At 45.4% G+C, this 20,750-nt stretch overlaps 1 protein-coding gene and 1 pseudogene across 2 annotated transcripts; both read right to left on the bottom strand.

The window, feature by feature from the left end:
• Window positions 1-3,472: 3,472 nt before the first annotated feature.
• Mkrn2os (MKRN2 opposite strand) lies at window positions 3,473-10,078 on the bottom strand. 2 transcript variants are annotated; one of them, XM_057790130.1, is made up of 4 exons: window positions 9,861-10,078; window positions 7,541-7,590; window positions 5,997-6,159; window positions 3,473-3,730 (listed from the first exon to the last, which is right to left on the bottom strand). In XM_057790130.1, exons 1-4 carry the CDS (start codon window positions 10,076-10,078, stop codon window positions 3,508-3,510), a joined length of 654 nt encoding a protein of 217 aa, XP_057646113.1. In that variant the 3' UTR covers window positions 3,473-3,507. The 2 variants fall into 2 exon arrangements, with proteins under 2 accessions (XP_057646113.1, XP_057646119.1); XM_057790136.1 differs by lacking the exon at window positions 7,541-7,590 and having other exon boundaries at window positions 5,997-6,135; window positions 9,856-10,078.
• Window positions 10,079-16,834: 6,756 nt separating this feature from the next.
• LOC130884137 (dnaJ homolog subfamily B member 6-like) lies at window positions 16,835-17,559 on the bottom strand (annotated as a pseudogene).
• Window positions 17,560-20,750: the final 3,191 nt, after the last annotated feature.

The following is a 20,750-nucleotide window of genomic DNA, read 5'->3' as shown; positions in this document are numbered from 1 at the left end:
CACCCTGTCTCAGCCTATCTCAGGTGCCTTATCATCCACAAGTGCCTCCAAGTATGCAGGCTTCAGTAACTGGACTCAAGCCTTGCCCATGCTAGGTCAGCGCTTACGGCTGATAGGTCCCCCCCAGCCCCAGAAGCAGCATCTCTACTCAAGCCTGTTTGGAAATGTTTCTTCTTTGCGTGCTGGCTTGGCCATCGTATAGCAAGCCACATGTTCTTCAGTGTTACCATAGAGCCCTTGGGGTGCTAGACTGAAATACCAGCCGGGGTGTTGATTCAATATTACCTGTGGCTTCCAGCCAAGAGTGTCAGCTTACCCTTGGAGGGCTTGTGCCCTGCTGAAACTAATGTGCAAGACAAGACATTTGTTTAAAAAGCCCAAGTTATCAAGATTAGAAGTCTACCCTGTGACAAAGCCACCTTCAGGACTTTCCACAAGTGAGATGTCATAAGTTAACTCAGCAGAATTCCCTCCCCGCACCTTCAGAGCCTCGGGCTCACAGGAGTCTCTTCCAGGTGGGCATTTACACAGAAATAAATGCTCAGGGTTGAAGGTCAGAGGACTTGCAGGAGTCCTCTCTCTCCTTCCATCAGGTGTGTCCCAGAGATCAAACTCGGGTCATAAAGATTAGCCACAAGTGTTCTTGCCTATTGAAACCCACCAGCCTAAACTCAAGATGTTTAGCACACCAACTTATCTTAAGCTTATTTTAAAGCTAGGTGGTGGTGGCGCACACCTTTAATCCCAGCACTCGGGAGGCAGAGGCAGGTGGATCTCTGTGAGTTCGAGGCCAGTCTAGTCTACAAGAGCTAGTTCCGGGCTGGAGAGAGGGCTCAGCGGTTAAGAGCATTGGCTGTTCTTCCAGAGGACCTGAGTTCAATTCCCAGCAACCACATGGTGGCTCTCAACCATCTGTAATGAGGTCTGGTGCCCTCTTCTGCCCTGCAGGTATACATGCAGACAGAATACTGTGTATATAATAAATAAATCTTTTTTTTAAAAAAAGCCAAAGAGAAAAAGAGGCATTGCCCAAGTGGTGGAGCATAACTGTAAACCTAGTACCAGCAGGCTGAGGCAGGAGGATTGCTGTTCTGTGAGCCTGTCTCCAAATAGAAGAAACCAAACAAAAGCCACACACGTCTTTATTCACTAGTTAACTCAAGTCCCTCTGTCTTTCTGAAGTGGCAGCAGCAGCAGCGACTATAGCAGCTGCAGCAATGGAGCAACACAGGAAAGGGACCAGGAGCAGCAAAAATGGGCGTTTATGTAGGGGTAAAGCTCGGGGAATTCCAAGCCTCAAGCCTTGTGATTGGCTGCCCCCTAGTGGCGTGAGGGGGAATTTCACTCTTCCAGGCTTGAGATTGGCGGCCCACCCTCAGGATGGGCTTACCAGGCCTGAGGGGAGTTCCCAACGGCCAGTAACTGCCTGGGACTTTGGTCTTTTTTCCCTGCTCAGGGATTGGTTGGTTTCTAGGTAGGGCCAGAAATGTTTCCATTTCTGGGGCCAAACTGTGTTTCTTTTTGTAGTTCTTTCTGTGTCTTTAACCCTAATTTTGGGGCCAAGTTTCTTTGGTATGTCCTGATCCTAAGGACTTAGGGCATTCCTTTGGTCCTAGTTTTCAGACTTAGCGCTTTTTTTTGGGTCCAGGTTTGGGGACAAAGTGCCAACTCCCGAGGCTCCTGCCCTGTTTTCAGGTTGTATTTCTTTCCCTTGGTCAGGGCTTAGATCCGAGCTGTCTGGAGTCTGTGTGGGGGCTATGGATCAGGTATTTTCTAGGGCCCGTGTAACAGGAAGGCCACTTGTTCATTCTGGTCGCCCAGCTAGCTTAACCCAGAAATAACCACGCAGAAACTGTATTAATTAAATCACTGCTTGGCCCATTAGTTCTAGTTTCTTATTGTCTAATTCTTACATCTTAATTTAAAACATTTCTATTAATCTGTGTATCACCGCATGGCAGTGGCTTACCAGGTAAAATTCCCAGCGTCTGTCTCTGATGGATCCATGGTGTCTCTCTGACTCCGCTCTCTTCCTCCAAGAATTCAGTTCCGTCTTCCCTCCCTACCTAAGTTCTTCCCTATCAACAGGCCAAGGCAGTTTCTTTATTCACTAATGAAAGCAACACACAGAAGACCTCCTACGCCAGGCCTGGGTCTCTCATTGGCTGTCTTGTCAGTGTTCATGGGGTGTTGGATGTCCTATCAGTCATGGGATATTGGGTGTTCTGTCAGTCTTGAGGTGTTGGGTGTGCTTTATGGGGTACTGAGTGTTGGGGGTCCAGCTTTCAGTTTGTTCTCCCTAGAATTTGAGATCATCTAGGGAAGGAAAAAAGCCCAAGGGGAGAACAGGTCAGAGAGAAATGAGGTCTGTTATAGCAGTGGCTAGCTCTGTCAGGGTGAAGGACAGTTTCAAAGGTGCTTCTGTTATACTTGGGGGTTTTGTCATATTAATTTTGAATTATTATTTTATTTAATGTGTATGGGTATTTTGCCTGCATGTATGTCTGTCCACCTTGTGCCTCGTGCCCACAGTGGCCCAAAGAGAGTGTTGTATCCCCTGGAACTGGAACAGGTGGTTGTGAGTGGCCATGCAGGAACTGGGAATTTACCAAGTCCTCTGCAAGAGGAACACGTGTTCTTAGTGGCTGAGCCATCTCTCCAGCCCCGCTTATATTTGTTTCTCTTTTGTTTTATTATTCTTGACAATCCAGGGGTTACTGTGCAAACAGATTTTCTACCATTTGACTGCATCCACAGCCTTCCTGTGCAGACGTAAGACACGCTTACATCTTCAGAACCTGTGTCTCCCTCTCCCTTCAGTACCCTCTGGTCCCTCTCTGGTCCCTCTCTGGTCCCTCTCTGGTCCCTCTCTGGTCAGTCATTCTTTTCAGTCACATCTAAAAGTAAATGTGTTCAGTTTAAATTAATTGATACAAAGTGTTTTCTTTGATCAGTGAATAAGGTTTTTCCACTTTGGTAGTAGCAGATTCTCAGCTTAAAAACACAACTGTTGGAGGAAATTTAGTTGTAAAGAATGTTGTTGTTTTTTAAACCCAGGGCAATTTAATTTTTTTCTTTTGTTTTCTTTTTGTTTGTTTTATTTTGTTATTGTTTTGGTGTTTTGAGACAGGGTTTCTCTGTAGCTTTGGAGCCTGTCCTGGAACTAGCTCTTGTAGACCAGGCTGGCCTCAAACACAGAGATCCACCTGCCTCTGCTTTAATTTTTTTTATTAATTTGGGAGTGTGGTACAGGGAGCTGAACCTAGGGTCTCTTACATGATAGACAGGTGGTTCTTCCATTGAACTATATACTCTGTGGTTTTATTAGTTTTGTAAATTTTCATTAATTTTACAAGTTTTTATAATAATACTTAAAGGAAACTATACATCAGTCTTATTAGCCATAGTAAATTAATTACAGATAGAAATCTGCAGTACTATTTAAAGGTAGTAAACCTGAATGTCCTGTCCCAACCGCCGTCTCATGCAGCATTTACCACAAACTGCTTAAGAGGGGCTTGTCACTGGATCGGGATGGTCAGCCACGTGGAAGCCCCTCTCCTGGACGGCCCTGTAGAGTGTGATGTACTTGGAGGCCAGGCGTGTCCTCGGGATCACGTACTTCTCTGTGAACGCCCTCTTGTCCAGCTGCTCTTTGCCTTCCATGGCAAGGACACAGTTAATGAAGGCGAGGGCGAAGCTGGAGCAGTTGTGATGGTCCTCTTCATACCTTGGGAAAAGAGGGAGCTCTAGTGAAGTGAGACAGTCAGCACTGCTGCCCAGGCTGCCTTAAACCCCACCGCAGCAGAGTCCTCTGTGCAGGCCCTTGACAATGTGCTTGATGGTAAAGGCACCTACCACCAAGCCTGACAATCTCCAGGTCTCACATAGAGGAGAGAACCAACTCTTCCAAGATGGCCTCTGAGCTCCACACAAGTGGTGCACACATTCAGAGGCATGCAAAATGAATAAAATTCATTTCTTAAAAAATTTTAAATGGAGACCAGGCACAGAGACTTGCATCTTTTTCAAGACAAGGTTTCTCTATGTAACAGCCCTGGTTGTCCTGGAACTCCCTTTGTAGACCAGGCTGGCCTCAAATTTACAGAGATCCACCTGCCTCTGCCTCCTGAGTGCTGGGATTAAAGGCATGTGCCACCACCACCCAGCGAGACGTCTTTAATCCCAGAACTGAGGAGGCGAGGCAGAGGCAGGCAGATCCTTGTGAGTTCAAGGCCAAGCAGGGCTATATAGTGAGACCCAGAGAAAAAGAATGAAGAGGGAACAAATTTGAGAAATTAATTACAAGTTGCTAAAAACACACAAAAATGGCACTTAAATATTTGCACACTATAAACAATATTTTAAAAAAATTAGGAATGCCAGGTATAATGGTACATGCCTTTAAGTCTAGCATGCCTGAGGCAGAGGCAGCTAGATCTCTTAAGAGTTCAAGGTGTGTCTGGCCCACATGGTAAGAACCTGTGTTGTCAAGAAATAAAATTATGAGCTGGGCATGCACCTTTAATCCTAGCACTGGGAGGCAGAGGTGTGCAGATCTTTGTGAGTTGGAAACTAGCCTGATCTACAGAGTGAGTTCCAAGGTAACCAAGGTTATGAAGAGAGACCCTGTCTCTAAAAAATAAATAAAAATTATGAAATATAATATGTTTCATATTATGTGTATGTTTAAAAATACATTCTCACCGGTCAGTAGTGGCGCACGCCTTTAATCCCAGCACTCGGGAGGCAGAGGCAGGCGGATCTCTGTGAGTTTGAGGTCAGCCTGGTCTATAAGAGCTAGTTCCATGACAGGCTCCAAAGCTACAGAGAAACCCTGTCTTGAAAAACCTAAAATAAAATAAAATAAAATAAAAATACATTCTCATAGCTAGGCATAGTGACATTGTTCTTTAATCCCAGCACTCTGGGGGTTGAGGCAGAGGATGGTTATCTTGTAAGCCTCGGCTACACAGTGAGACCTTGTCTTGGAAAGAAAAATAATTAAAAAACATTTGCTAGAGGATGGCTCAGCAGTTAAGAACCCTGTCTGATCTTCAGGAGGACCCTGGTTCAGTTCCCAGCACCACACAGCTGTTTATGACATCTGTAAACCCAGTTCTAGGGGACCCGACCCCTCATCGTTTCTTTTCAGGCACCATGTGCTTATAGTGCACTTACACTCGGGTAAAACATCCATATGCATTTAAAATAAACAAAAATTTTAAAATAAATCTTAAAAATAGCCAGGCACATGCCTTTAATCCCAGCACTCGGGAGGCAGAGGCAGGCAGATCTCTGTGAGTTTGAGGTCAGCCTGGCCTACAAGAGCTAGTTCCAGGACAGCTAGGGCTGTTGCACAGAGAAACCCTATCTCAAAAAAACAACAACAACAATAATAATAATAAATCATAAAAATAGAAGCTTCCTCTCACATCCGTGAACTGACTAAGCAGACACAAAGTCCTCCGGGCACTGTGACTGCAGCAACAGCCATCGCTTCGCTCTCCAGCGTTGGCCGCCCCGCTCCTCAGAAAACTTCCAGGGCTCCAGACCCTTGTCCGTTGCTTTTCTAATGACTGGCTTTATCTGGGCTCTGAGGGACCAGTCCAGCCTCACTCCTGTGGGAAGGCTGTTGACAGCAGGACACGAGGCTGCTCTCACCTCTCCAAGGAGTGAAAGGCACAGATTGGGAGGGAAGGAAGGCAAGCTAGAAACCCCAAGGCCCATCCCAAGAGCCCCACTTCCTCCAGCCAGGCCCCACTTGCCCAACTTCCACAGCTCTCTCTCAAGATAGCGCCACCATCTGGACAAGTATCCAAACACATGAATCTTGGAGGGACATTTTCTGGTAACTGGATTTAACTGTTTTCACAGATTGACAGTCTCAAGGCAGACGGACTGTACTTGACATACCGCAGTGATCACAGAGCAATGAAGATGCCACTTACATGACAGGTGGGTGGCACTGGCTCGCAGTCTTTCTGGACACCTACCTGCGAGGCAGCCAGGCCGGCGAAGTGGAGAAGTCTTCCAGGTACGCGTCCCACTGGTCCATGAGTCCGAACATGCTGGGCTGGACTAGTGGGACGCTGAGACTCTGCTCCCATCCTGCCTCGTCGCGCTGTACGCCGTCTGCGTTGTAATTATACACAACCCCTGCAAAACCAAAGCAAAGGCACTCTGGCGGGTGCTCAGAAAGTGACAGCAGCCATAGATCCTGTAATCTGAGTCACGCTTGTCTACAACTATCAAAGTTCATTTGGGGCAGTGGTTCTCCGCCTTCCTAAGGCTGGGACACTTTGCAGTGATGACCCCAACCATAAAGTTATTTTGTTGCTACTTCATAACTGTAATTTTGCTACTGTTATAAAGCATAATGTAAAAATCTGATGTTCAGTATATCCGTGACCCCCCAATGGGGCGCAACCCACAGACTGAGAACCCTGATCTAGCAAGCTATAGAGGGTTTTTTTTTTCTTTAAAAATTTTCTATTGTTGGGGTCAAACCCAGGGACTCATGAAAGCTAGGCAAGTGTCCAGCTACTCTGTCTCCCAGGACTAGCTCAGCAGCCTCTAAGCTAAATCCTGCCCACAGGCCATGGTGGGTCCTTTGCTTTTGACCCTGACTCAGGCTCAGGCTAGGCCAGTGCTCTGACACGGCCACCCCAGTCCAGCTTTCTAAAGCCAAAGGCTGCAGACCTCACGAGTCACATTTCATTCTTCAAGCCTAGAGTATGGGGACCCAGCGTAGTGGGAAGACCCAGCATAGAGGGGGACCCAGCGTAGTGGGGAGACTCAGCAGAGTGGGAGACCCAGCATAGTGGGAGACTCAGCATAGTGGGGGACTCAGCAGAGTGGGAGACTCAGTGTAGTGGGGGACCCAGCATAGTGGGGTGACTCAGCGTAGTGGGGAACCCAGCATAGTGGAAAACTCAGTATAGTGGGGGACCCAGCATAGTGGGAGACTCAATGCAGTGGGTTGTGAGAGCTGGGAATCAGAAGCCAATAGCAATCTGATTCAAACACAAGAACTGAAATCTTGGTCAACTCAACTTTTTTTCTTTTCGAGACAGAGTTCCTCTGAAACAGTCCTGGCTGTCCTGGAACTCACTCTGTAGACAAGGCTGACCTCAAACTCACAAGGATCTGCCTGTCTCTGCCTCCCAAGTGCTGGGACTAAAGGTGTGCGCCACCACGGCCCTGCTCAACTTGTAACCATCTGTTTGTGATGCTCTGAGAAAACATTAGACCTTTCCGGGGGCCAGGGTATGGCTCAGCGGTGGCGTGGGTTGATCAAGCAAGAGGCCCTGCCTGAGTTCCATCCCAGCAACACTAAAGTGTCCTTAGTCTTCCAAATATGCAGACTGTAAGGAACGCTGGCTTGCCCGTCACACAACTTGCTTGGGTTGCAGTAGGAGATGCAAGGAAGGCAGAATGATTTGCTGTTGCTGTGACATCATGCTGTCTGGAAACCCTTCTTTTCCCTTAATGGTGTTGTGGGGTTTTCTTAGGCTGGAAAAATGCAGGAAGTGCTCACCATGTGTGTTAGTGAGTCCAACGTGCAGATCAGACTTTCCATCGTACTCCCTGAAACAAAGGGGTGTTGGTTTGGTAAGAAGTCTTGCCACATAGCCCAAGCTGTCCTGGAACTCAGGATCTTCCTGCCTCAGAACCCAGGGCAGCTGCAACCGCAAGAGTGCCATTGTGCCTATTAACAAGCTCTTCGTGCCACGCTTGACTATGAAGCATGGGCACTGAAAGAGCTAACATGGGTGAGAGGCTCCTGGAGACAGCTCAGAGACTCTCAGCCTTCATCACCGCAGCCCAGTGCAGCCCGCGGCCACTGTACTCCTGGGACTGCTGTTTCTTACCATTATTCTGTTGGCTTGCGGTTTTTCTGGTTTGAATTGCTTAGTTCTGGGATCAAACCCAGGACCTTACTTGTGTTCAGCACATGCCCCCTCTGTCCTACACACACCCTTAAAATTGTTCTTTTTAGTTTGTTTTTGTTTCGGACAAAGGCACACCACGTAGCCCAAGCTGGCCTTGAACCTGTAACCGAACATCAAATGTTTTGTTACTGAACATTAACAAAATAATAAACTTAGCTGTCACGGCGAACTCACAGAGATCTACCTGCCTCTGCCTCCCAAGTGCTGGGATTAAAGGCGTGTGCTACCACCACCCGGCTTTGTCACAAGTTTTGTGGGACTGAAGGCAGACTTGGAAACGTGGATGAAAGGGAAGAACTCGGTTTGGAGAGTCCGGTGGGAGGGGCTGCCATGGTTTCTGCAAACACAGTATACAACCAGTGTCCACACCTCTTTTCTCATTCTGCCCATGTCGGAAAGGACCATGCCCGTCAGTATTAGCATTTGCCCACGAGTAAACAAGTTCTCATTACAACAAAGGAAGAGAGTGGAGCATCAGACTTCTTTGCCAGTGATGTCATAACCTTTCCCGAGGACATGAGTCTAGAAGGGACCCTGTCATTAGGAGTCTAAGGAAGCTAGTGCTGAGAGAATCAGAATTCAAGGCCAGCCTGAGCTATATAGCAAGCTAAAGGCCAGCCTGGGCTAAGTTACCAACAACTAAAAGTTAAGGAAGATTTTGAAACAGAACAGAGATGATGGAAGATGGAGACTTGGGTCTCCCCAAAGGAGTGAGGAGGCTCCAGGGAAGTTGAATATTCGAATAATATCAAATATATTTTTATTAAAAGATAATTGTATGAAATTAAAAATGACAACCTACTTATATATGGATTTTCCTGGTTCTTTCTTAATATTGTAAGTTTTTAAGATTTATTTATGAGTACAGGTGTTTTGCCTGCATATGTGTGTGTGCAGTGCCCACAGAGGCCAGAGGAGAGATGAGAGTCGGATCCCCTGGGACTGGAGTTACAGGTGGTCGTGAGACACCATGGAGGTGCTGGGAGCTGAACTTGGGTCCTCTGGAAGAACAGTCAGCATTCTTTCTACAGCAGAGCCATCTCTCCAGCCTTAACATTTGGCTCCTGCGGTTGAGTTTTCAGAGTTAACACTAAATTAACGTTGCACTTCCAGGAAAAGAAAGTATACTGGGTTTTTTTAATTGGAATTTTATTAATCTGCATGTTTTAACTCCTGGAAGAGCTGCATGTGTTGGCTCATGTCTGTGATCTTAGCACTCAAGACACTGCGGCATGAGGATCGCATGTTCAAGACCACCCCGGTCAACATCGCAAGCTCCAGGCCAGTCTGTCACACAGCAAGGACCTGTCTGTCTCGGGGGAAAGCTAAGGGCAGAGGAGCTAGAAGTGCAGCTCAGCGCTGGGCACTGGCACAGCACACAGGTTGTGTGAGGCTTTGGGTTTGACCTCTAGCACTGTAAAGAGGAAATAAAAAGAAGGAAAAGGGGAGGAACCCTTAGACTTCACTGTTGATTTCATTCACCTCCATCTAGAACTGTGTCTCGGGGATTGTACTTTGCTCTGCACACCGTACCTGCTTGTCACCTAAGTATGAGCTGTAAGCAGTGTTTCTCCGGTAACATTCACTTCCAGGTTACCCGAGTCAGGTGCTCAGCACATGCCTTTTCTCTAAAATCCGGTATCTCCATACACTATGCACGGTCTTTCGCATACTACACAAAAGTGTACACGAAACCCAGGACTGTCCCAAGGCAGGCAAGCCATGCACCCTGGCTCTGCATCACCCGCTCCAATGGACAAACAGGCCTGCGGCTGAAGACATGAGGACGACAGTCTACCCTAAGCAACCTCCACACACTGCACAGCATGGCACATGTCCTTCAAAGCCAGTGTAAGGGCTGACACACAGCAGGAAATATGCACGGGATAACTCGAGCCACTGTACCTCAGGAAGGTCCCTCTTGTGGGTTTGAGGAGGAAGGCGCATTTCTCTTGATGCCCATTGGAGAACGGGTCTGAGATGCTGATAGGTGCGTCCTCTATCCTGGTGGAACCCACGTCCCCCTGGCACAGGGGGCAGCATTGGGGTACACTGAAACTGTAGATGGACCTCTCGCAGTGCCTGAACTTAATTAGAGGTTTTCTGGACCCTGCGAAGTGCATCCCTCTGATGCCTGGGCCACCAGCACAGGTTTCTGGCGACTTCCTGTTCTTCATCACGCAGTTGGTAAACACACACCACCTGTGTAATCTGATCAACGGTGACATCATCATGGATGGAAGCTTCAAAAGCTAAGCCAGGTAGATTAACCAGTAACTAGGCTCTAGCCGCCGGGCTCTTAAAGAGCTAGTGTTCATTTGAGCTGCCTTACCGAGTTTCTTTGTAGACGCTACACTTTCGCAGCCCTGCTTTCCCATGCAACCCGCCTTGCCGTCCCTCAACCTTTGCCAGTGGGACCAACAGGAGGCCCATTACCACTGCCTTCCTGCTGGAAGATAAATTGTTATAGCCCATTTCCAGTGTTCGGAGGCCTCAGAGTCCATCAGAGATTAACCAGATAAACAGAGCGCTTCCTCCTTCTCTTCTAGCTGGCAGCCGGGGCTCAGGAGACTCCCAACTCCGAAAGTAGGAAAATCATGGGCAGTGTGCTGCCTGACTCAGCCTTCCTTCAGAAAGGGGGCAGTCTAAGCCCCAAATTATTCATTAGATAAGTCTTTGTGTCCTGAGCCAATTGAATGGGACTTTAGGGAGGAGGTAAGTCCTGATCTTAAGGAAAAGGGAGCAGGAATTCCTTGTGATTATAGGGACTGTAAAACTACTGTCTTATGTCAAATTAGCAGGAGGCTATGTTTGCCTTTTCCCTATGCTAATGTCCTGTCTCCAGAATGGTATATTAAAATCTGCTTTGTTAGCTGGGCAGTGGTGGTGCATACCTTTAATCCTAGCACTGGGGAGGCAAAGGCAGGCAGCAGATCTCTGAGTTGAAGACCAGCATGGTCTACAGAGTGAGTTCCAGGAAGCACAGAGAAACCCTGGCTCAAAAAACAAAAACAAAACAAACTGCTTTGTTTTCGCTAGTCTCTTGAATCTATTATCTTACTTCCTATACTTCCTTCCTCTCTCTTTCCCAGATAAACAAGCTGTAATTGTTTCCCTAAAGGTGCATTTCCCCCAGACATATTCATCTTACAATGTATATAAAAACAACAGCCAAACCAGTGTACATTAAATAATAGTAAAAAAAAAAAATTTAAATCTGTCGCAGAAGGAGAGGGGCTCTTGCTGAGCACCTGAGAGACCAGCAGTACACGGTGCTCTCAAGGCCACCAGCCAGGATCCCAGCAGAGTGGCCACTTGCTCTCAGCAGTCATCCTCAAGTACTTGAAATAGTTCAAGGGGGTTTTGTTGTTGTTGCTTTTCTTTCTTTTTTTTTCCTTTAGCGTTTAGAGCAGCCAGGTCTGTCTTGAAGCAGGCAGACCTATGAGACAGGAGGAAGGATGTAGAATCGGCCTCGCTCCACACACAGCATTCACAGGTAATGGGTGCAGTGGCCCCTGGAAGGGTAAGGAAGGGAACTTGTTTCAGAGTTAGCCAAACCCTTCGGAGTTGTGTTCCTGGCTGTGTACCAAGGCCTTACAGAATGCTGCATTCTCATCAAACTTATTGAGGTGTGCCAGCTACAAACGACCTGTGTCCTGTTACCGGCAGGGTGGGTCTGCCTGACCACTGGTCGTGGAGCGGCCCCTTCATATAGCCTCCGGAGAGGGCTGGAGACACAGCCGAGGAAGGCAGAGTTGTCTTTAAAGAAGTTAGGCGGCTAAGGCTTGCTGTTCCTTCTCAAAGTCCCTGTGCACCGCCTTGTTGTTTCAGCTTTGAAGCTTGACACCCACACGGAAAGTGTCACAGCAGATGCTTCCCTGAGCAGACTCCTCTAAGTCATCTTGCCTCTGGCTCTTTGTCAGTTTTCTCTAGAATGACCAGTTTGGGGAGGGGGGGATCCTTTTTTTTTTCCTAGGTTTTTCGAGACAGGGTTTCCCTATGTAACAGTCCTAGCTGTCCTGGAACTAGCCTCTTGTAGACCAGGCTGGCCTCGAACTCACAGGGATTCACCTGCCTCTGCCTCCCGAGTGCTGGGATTAAAGGCACTTACCACCACTGCCCGGCCCAGTTTGTGGTTGTTATTTTATTTATTTATTTATTTTCGAGACAGGGTTTCTCTGTAGCTTTTGGTGCCTGTTCTGGAACTAGCTCTTGTAGACCAGGCTGGCCTCGAACTCACAGAGATCCGCCTGCCTCTGCCTCCCGAGTGCTGGGATTAAAGGCGTGCGCCACCATTGCCCGGCCCAGGTTGCGGTTGTTATTTCTTGTTGTTTGCTCCCCAGTGCCTTCACCTTCAGATTTCTGTGACCCGTCCTCTTCCACTGTGTGGTCTAGATTCTCCTCATCTTCATATTCTAGACAGCTGCTCTCCTGGCAGGGGGCTGGAGTCTATGTATGGGATGCTAAGGGAGGGGTAGAGTTTACACAGGGCAGGATCAAATGTCTTCAATGCTGCCAGCCAAGGGAATGTCAGCCTCCCCGCTCATGGCAAGTGCAGAGGCCACTCTACTCCTCTGGCACTTCTCAGACCTCACTCAACTGAATGAGATTGGCAAAGGGACGGCACAGTTTGCTTCCGTGGTAAAAGGAGAAGGCCACTATCTAAATCACTTACTGTGGGGCATGGTGAAGAAGATGTGTCTGGGCCGAGCCATTTCCCTTCCCACACTAAATAGCTCATTTGAACTCAGTACAGAAATCTCTAGTCAAAGCCAGTTGGTGGTGGCGCACGCCTTTAATCCCAGCACTTGGGAGGCAGAGGCAGACGGATCTCTGTGAGTTCAAGACCAGCCTGGTCTACAAGAGCTAGTTCCAGGACAGGCTCCAAAACCACAGAAAAACTCTGTCTCGAAAAACCAAACCAAAAAAAAAAAAAAAAAAAAAAGAAAGAAATCTCTAGTCAATTATTCATATTTAGTTTTGTGTTTTCCCACTAGTCAGAGAGGCTCTTGGATTTGGGGGGGGGGGACCTTTTTATTTTTATGTTTTCAGAGAAAAAAACCCACACAATTAATACTTTCAGGCTAGGGTCAGGAACGCTAGCTCAGTTGGTAGGGCCCTTGTAAATCCCTAACATGGAAACAGAGAAAAAGAGAAAGAAATGTTAACCCCATTTTTTTTTGTTGTTGTTGTTGTTTTTTGTTTGTTTGTTTGTTTGTTTTGGTTTTTTTGAGACAGGATTTCTCTGTAGCTTTGGTGCCTGTACCGGAACTAGCTCTTGTAGACCAGGCTGGCCTCGAACTCCCAGAGATCCACCTGCCTCTGCCTCCCGAGTGCTGGGATTAAAGGCGTGGGCCACCACCGCCGGGCCTAACCCCTTTTAAAGAAAAAAATGGGCTGAGGTAATGTGTCTTAATAAACTTTACTTAATGTGCCAGGTTTTTTTTTACATTTTTTAATTGATATTTATTGATCTCTACATTTTTCTCTGCTCCCCTCCCTGCCTCTCCCCTTCCCACTTCAATCCTCCCCCAAGGTCCCCATGCTCCCAATTTACTCAGGAGATCTTATCTTTTTCTACTTCCCATGTAGATTATATCTATGTGTGTCTCTCTTAGTGTCCACATTGTAGTCTAAATTCTCTGGGATTATGGTTTGTAGGCTGGTTGTAGTATGAGGAGCGGGCTGCATCCCACTGCCCATCCAGCTTAACCCCAGAAATAACCACAAAGAAATTGTATTAATTTAATTACTGCCTGGCCCATTATATCTAGCCTCTTCTTGGCCAACCCTCACATCCTGATCTAACCCATTTCTGTTAATCTGTGTATCACCACAAGGTCGTGGCTTACCAGGAAAGATTCAGCGCCTCTGACCTGGCGACTTTATGGCGGCTCTCCCTGTCTGCCTTCCTCTTCCCAGCATTCAGTTGTCTTCCCGCCTATCTAAGTACTACCCTATCAAAAGGCCAAGGCAGTTTCTTTATTTAACCAATGAAAGCAACACAAATACAGGAGGACCTCCTACACCAGGCTGGCTTTCTTTGCTTTATGTTTAAAAACCACCTATGAGTGAGCACACGTGATAATTGTCTTTCTGGTCTGGGTTACCTCACTCAAAATAATGTTTTCCAGCTCCATCCATTTTCCTGTAAAATTCAAGATGTCTTTAGTTTTTTCTGCTGTGTAGTACTCCATTGTGTAAATATACCACATTTTCCTTATCTATTCTTTGGTCGAGGGGCATTTAGATTGTTTCCAGGTTCTGGCTATGACAAACAATGCTGCTATGAACATAGTTGAGCACATGTCCTTGTGGCACGATTGAGCATCCTTTGGATATATACCCTAAAGTGGTCTTGAGGAAGATTGTTTCCTAATCGCCACACTGACATCCAAAGTGGTTGTACCAGTTTGCATTCCCACCAACAATGCAGAAGTGTTCCCTTTTCCCCACAATCTCTCCAGCATAAGTTGTCATCAGTGTTTTTGATTTTGGCCATTCTTACAGGTGTAAGATGGAATCTCAGAGTTGTTTTGATTTGCATTTCTCTGATGCCTAAGGATTTCCTTAAGTGTCTTTCAGTCATTTTAGATTCCTCTGTTTAGGTCTGTACTCCATTTTATTATTGGATTATTTGTTCTTTTGATGACCAATTTCTTGAGTTCTTTGCATATTTTAGAGATCAGACCTCTGTCTGATGTGGGATTAGTGAAGATCTTTTCCCATTCTGTAGGCTGTCATTTTGTCTTGTTGACCGTGTCCTTTGCTTTACAGAAGCTTTTCAGTTTCAGGAGGTCCCATTTATTAATTGTTTCTCTCAGTGTCTATGCTGCTGGGGTTATATTTAGGAAGTGGTTCCCTGTGCCAATGCGTTCAAGTGTACTTCCCACTTTCTCTTCTATAAGGTTCAGTGTGGCTGACTTTATGTTGAGGTCTTTGATCCATTTGGACTTGAATGTGCCCGTTTTTTTTTTTTTATAAAGATTGTGTTATGTATTTATTCACCGTGTGTATGTGTGTGCCAGCATGAGTTTAAGTGCAGTACTCTTTGCAGGTGCCTGAAGAGAGCGTAGGGCATCGAGTCCCCTAGTCTTACAGGTTGTTGTGTGTTGCCTGCTGCGGATGCTAGGAACTTAACTTGGATCCTCTGCAAGAGTAGTAAGCTCTCTCTATCTCTATCTCTATCTCTCTCCCCCCTCTCTGGTTTTATGGAATGATTGGTATTTGTAAATTACTGTTTATAGAAAATTGTATTGGTACTGTTTCTTGTATATTGATATATTAAATATTAAATGTGAGTGTTCCTACCTCTATTTTTGTATGAGTATGCTTATAACTTTGTCTATATTGTATTGATACATCTACCATATTACACTGTACATTTCTACCTCTGATACTATGACATTGTTTACAGTTGAAGATTATTGTCTTCATATATTGCACAGTTGTTTATTCTTTTAGTCTTCAAGTTAGATAGATATTGAGAATTATATGTTTGTTATATTTATTTTTAAGTTAATCAGGTCTTTTAGTTACATAGAGATTATATTTAGTATAGATAGTATGATCTTCAGCCTCTTCAAGAGCTGTAGAAAATGGCCTTTAATCTAACCTAAAATTTCTGTGCCAACGAGACACAATTACTCCTGGCAACACCACTCTACTCCCGAGAGAACGTTGAGCACCAAAGACACTCCACTGGGAGCTTGTCTTCTTGGCAGAACTGGCCTTTGGGTTAAGAAAAGCCCATACCTCAACTTCTGACAAAGATACAGACTATCCCTAAGTGGATGAAACAGGATTGTCTTATCCTGCCAAGACAGGGTAGGATAGTTCTAAGAATGGTATGCCAGTTATGTTAGGCCTTAGCCAAAGTTGGTTGACTCAACATTGCAAACGAGACTTTGGGTGATTGCCCAGGTAGTCAGTTGTCTCTGTCAATTGTTGCACATTTTGGATATCTCTCGATTGTTAAGTAATATTTATTCCCTTCTCAGATCTTTGACGGAGTTAAAGATTATATAATTGTAGTTACTCTCTATGTTATTTAGACTCCTTGAGATAGAATGTTTAGCAAAAGTTTTGTTCTCAATATTGTTTGTTATATTTATTATTTGTTATTATTGTATATAGTTGTATTTGGTTTAGTTCTATCTTATTTAGACAAAAGGGGGAGATGTAGGGATATAGCCCCACCCATTGGGGGCGTGTTCGCCTCAGGCTAATGTTTACGGATAAATCTGCCAGGCGTGATCCCAGCAGCCCTTTCTTTTGCTCCACTTTTCCTGTTCACCGCGGGAACCTGTGGTCCTGTAAGTCTATTTCCTTATTAAAGCTGTATATATCTATATAATCTGTCTGCATTCATTTACGCTGCTACACTAAACCAGAAATGTATTATCATCGATGGAGTAATAGCACTCATTACTAAATACTGAAAATAAAATTGAAATATTTCTGCAGAAGGTTCATCTGGCAACGTTAGCTTCACAACAAGCTGACACTACTCACTCACAGTTCAACACAATGGGAAGCAGATCTATGCTGGTGTCATAGAACAGTCTTGTCCTAGAACTACTCAAGAATCACGGGGCTCACCTCAGATTACGGTTTGTTTTGTTTAGTTTAAAGCAAAGTGCATACAGAGGTTACAACAATTTTAAAGACAAAAAATGGTCCTATTTTGTGGTCCCAACAACAAACTCAAAAGTCTATGACAAATAGGGGCTCCCATGAGTTGTTTTATAAATACTTTAGATTAGGTACAGTTATGCAGAAAGTCGAGTTCGTTTGAAATCTTCAAAAAAAAAAGTTCCTGTTATTCCTCAAATGGTGCTTGTTATGGTTTATCATTTCTGTTAAATGCGTGCGTTGAATTACTTGTTATCCAAGCGTAGCAGGTGCTCCTTAACATTTATCGTCAAGGACTTTAACTGCCCATCTTCTTCAGCTTCTACTCTTTCTTGACCATTCTCCACAATTCTCTTTGTAATGATTTTTTTGCCATTAACTATCTTAGTAGAATTTGATACTGATTTGAAGTTGCCCATTCCGCTACCACCAAATGATGCTGAAGAGAATGAAGTGAGACCCCTGTGTCCCCGTGTCCTAGTGACCCAAATGAACTGAATCCTGAATCAGAAGCAGGAAACCTACCTCCAAAAGAAGGTAATCCACTGAAAGCAGAAGAGCCTGCACCTTGGCTTCTATTTCCTTGGGAAGCCCCTCAGCTCCCAAAAAAGTCATCAAATGGATCTTCAAAGAAGTCAAGTGAAAATGGGTCCCTTCCACCAAAAAATTCCCTGAAGACATCATCTGGATTCCAGAATATGAAGCCAAACTCAAACAGACTGTCAAAATAACTTCCACCTCCTCCACCATTTAATCCTTCTTTGCTGCATTTTTCATAGATGCCCCTCTTTTTTGCATCTGATAACACCTTATATGCCTCAGCTACTTGGTTGAATTTCTGTTCTGCTTCTTCTTTATTTTCAGGATTTTTGTTCAGATGCCATTTAAGTGCCTGTTTTTGATATGCCTTTTTAATGTCCTCAGGTGAGGCATGTCTCTGCATACCCAGAACTTCATAGTAATCCGCCATGTTTTAATGGATCGTTGGAACAAATCCGAGGACAGGGATGGGGTGGGATGGGGGGTGGTGGGGAGTCAGGCAGCGGGTCTCCTTGCTGCTCTGGCACAGCTGCACTGGCCTCTAAACCCTCTTAAACTACTGAGTTACCTCTTTCGTTGCCCTACTCCTGTCTAACTTTTTTCTTCTTAAGACAAGGTCTCAAGTATGAGACCTTAATCAGGTTAGCCCAGAATGAGCTTCACCTCTGCCTCCAACTCTAGAATGCTGAGATCACAGAAATTACAGGTGTGTAGCAGTATACTGGCTAATTTTCATGACAATTTCACACAAGTCAGAGTTATTTGGGAAGGACAAACCTCAATTAAAAAAATGCCTCTGGGGGCTAGAGAGATGGCTCAGTGGTTAAGAGCACTCATGGCTCTTCCAAAGGTCCTCAGTTCAATTCCCAGCACCCACATGGCATGATGTGGGAAGGTCATTTGTCAATCTGTTGTTTCGTTGGTTAATCAATAAAGAAAACTGCTTGGCCTGATAGGTCAAAAAATTAGGTAGGTGGAGTAGACAGAACAGAATGCTGGGAAGAAGGGAAGTGAGCCAGACACCATGCCTCTCCTCTCCAGGGCAGATGCGATGGAGCCAGCTGCCAGATCAGACATGCTGAATCTTTCCCAGTAAGACACCACCTCGTGGTGCTACACAGATTATTAGAATGGGTTAAGCAAGATATGAGAGTTAGACAAGAAGAGGATAGATATAATGGGTCAAACAGTGTTTAAATGAATACAATTCGTGTGTTGTTATTTCGGGGCATAAGCTAGCCAGGCAGCTGGGAGCTGGGTGGCAGGGAAGCGGCCCGCAGCTCCATCTACAATGGCAGCTTACAACTTTCTGATGGATGCTGTCATCTCATGTGCAGATGTAAGTGTGATGTGGAAGGGTCTTCTGTTTGTGTTGATTTCATTCATTAATAAAGAAACTGCCTTGGCCCATTTGATAGGCCAGCCCTTAGGTGGGTGGAGTAGAACAGAATGCTGGGAGGAAGTGAGGCAGGCGCCATGCCTCTCCTCTCTGGGTCAGATGCAATGGGCCAGGGAATGTTTATATGAATACAGTTTGTGTGTTGTTATTTTGGGGCATAAGCTAACCAGGCAGCTGGGAGTCAGGTGGCAGGAACGCAGCCCGCTGTTCCTTTCTACATAAGTGTATACAAAGTATTCATCTACATAAATAAATAAATCTAAGAAGCAAGACCAAGTTTTTTTTTAGAAAGAAAGAAAGGAAGGAAGGAAGGAAGGAAGGAAGGAAGGAAGGAAGGAAGGAAGGAAGAAAAAGAAAGAAAGAAAGAAAGAAAGAAAGAAAGAAAGAAAGAAAGAAAGAAAGAAAGTGAGCCTCTGGCAGACTGGCCTGTGGACATACCTATGGTGCATTTTCTTGATTGATAATCGATATGGGAGGACCCAGCTCACTGTGGGTGGTGCCTCCCCTGGGCTGGTGGTCCTGGGTTCTATAAGAAAGCAGACTGAACAAGCCATGGGGAGTAAGTCAGTAAGCAGCATTCTACTTCCGCCGTTGCTTCAGTTTCTACCTCTAGGCTTCTGCCTTGACCCCTGCCCTGACAACACTCCTCAGTGATGGACTATTGCATAGAACTGTAAGCTGAAATAAATTCTTTCCTCCCTCAAGATACTTGTGATCATACAGATTTTTGCATGCATGGAAAAAGGGGTCATTTACTTGAGCAAGGGCAACTTGCTAGTGGCTACCACCAAGGAATAAGACTCCCCTCTCCCAGCAACCACTAACTGCTTAGAGCCCACTGTGAGGAAGGTGGATCCTTATGAGCCCTTCCCCCATTTGTGATGGAATGCTGATGAGCCCAACCTTTTTTTCCTTCCAGACAAAGTCTCACTATGAAGTCTTGGCTAGTCTGTGTAGACCAGGCTGGCCTCAAACTCACAGAGATCTAACTACCTCTGCCTCCTGACTAAAGGATTAGAATTAAAGGCGTGTGCCACCGCACCTGGCCACAGGTCTAGTCTTGTGCAGTCAGCCACACCTGCTGTGTATTCATGTGTCTAATACTATGGTGTGACCAGAAGATAGCATTTCTTTGTTTGTTTGTTTGTTTGTTTTTTCAAGACAGGGTTTCTCTGTAGTTTTGGAGCCTGTCCTGGAACTAGCTCTTGTAGACCAGGCTGGCCTCGAATTCGCAAAGATCTGCCTGCCTCTGCCTCCCAAGTAAGACAGCATTTCTTAGCATTCCTCCCACCTCCAGCTTTTACATTCTTTCTGCCTTTCTTTCCATGATGTTCCCTGAGCCTTGCTTGCAGGGTTGGGTGTTGACATAGATGTCCTATTTACATGTTTAATACACTGCACTACCTTTATACAAATGGAAAAAATAAGTATAATGTTTCCAGGCCAATATACTGTTAATTTCTATGCAATGATAATTCAACACAATAAAATGGGAGATAACTTTTTCAAAGCAGACAACACAACTATAGTTTGCAAAAAACAAAATTATATGTGTGTGTGTGTGTGGTACATATTGCTTCAATTTTTGTCTTCAGGTTTCTGCCTTGAGTTATGCATGTGTTTTCATAAAAAGACCAGGCAAAATGGCTCAGCAGTTAAGAGCACTGGCTGCTCTTCCCAAGGACCGGGGTTCAATTCCCAGCATCCACATGGCAGCTCACAACTGTCTGAAAATCCAGTTCCAGGGGATCTGACACCCTCATATCAATGCACATAAAAGAAAGATAAATAAATCATGAAAAATTAAAAAGAAAGACCAGAGGGAGAGGGGCTATTTAAGTTGGATATGATCAAAATACATAATGAAATTACTAAAAAAAAAAATTAAATATTCTTATTAGAGGATGTCTCAGTGGTTAGGAGCACTGGCTTTTGCAGAGGACCAAAAGTTCAGTTCCCAGCACCCGCATGGCAGCTCACAACCGGCTGAAACTCCAGTTCCAGGTAATCTAACTCCCTCATCTGGCTGAGCCACTGCCCCCACATGGTGCACAGCCATACATGCCGCCAAAACACTCATACCATAAGATAAAAATAAATAATAAAACTACTTTTGAAAAAGTCTGTCTTGGGAGATGTGGCTAAACCCTAGGTAGTAAAGTCTCAGCAGATGACTGGCAAGTCTAGGATGCCAGACACGCTCTGCCCCATAGTCTTGAAAC

This window comes from Chionomys nivalis, chromosome 1 (genome assembly GCF_950005125.1).
Source record: "Chionomys nivalis chromosome 1, mChiNiv1.1, whole genome shotgun sequence".
Classification (NCBI taxonomy): Eukaryota; Metazoa; Chordata; class Mammalia; order Rodentia; family Cricetidae; genus Chionomys; species Chionomys nivalis.
Note: the sequence above shows the minus strand (reverse complement) of the source record. Positions and strands in the feature narration are given on the sequence as shown.

Coding starts and splice junctions, on each gene's coding strand:
- Mkrn2os (XM_057790130.1), bottom strand. CDS start 10,078: ATGCACTTCGCAGGGTCCAGAAAACCTCTAATTAAGTTCAGGCACTGC. Junction 7,591..9,860: donor ACAAGAGGGACCTTCCTGAG/GTACAGTGGCTC, acceptor CCTTTGTTTCAG/GGAGTACGATGGAAAGTCTG. Junction 6,160..7,540: donor TGGACTCACTAACACACATG/GTGAGCACTTCC, acceptor TTGGTTTTGCAG/GGGTTGTGTATAATTACAAC.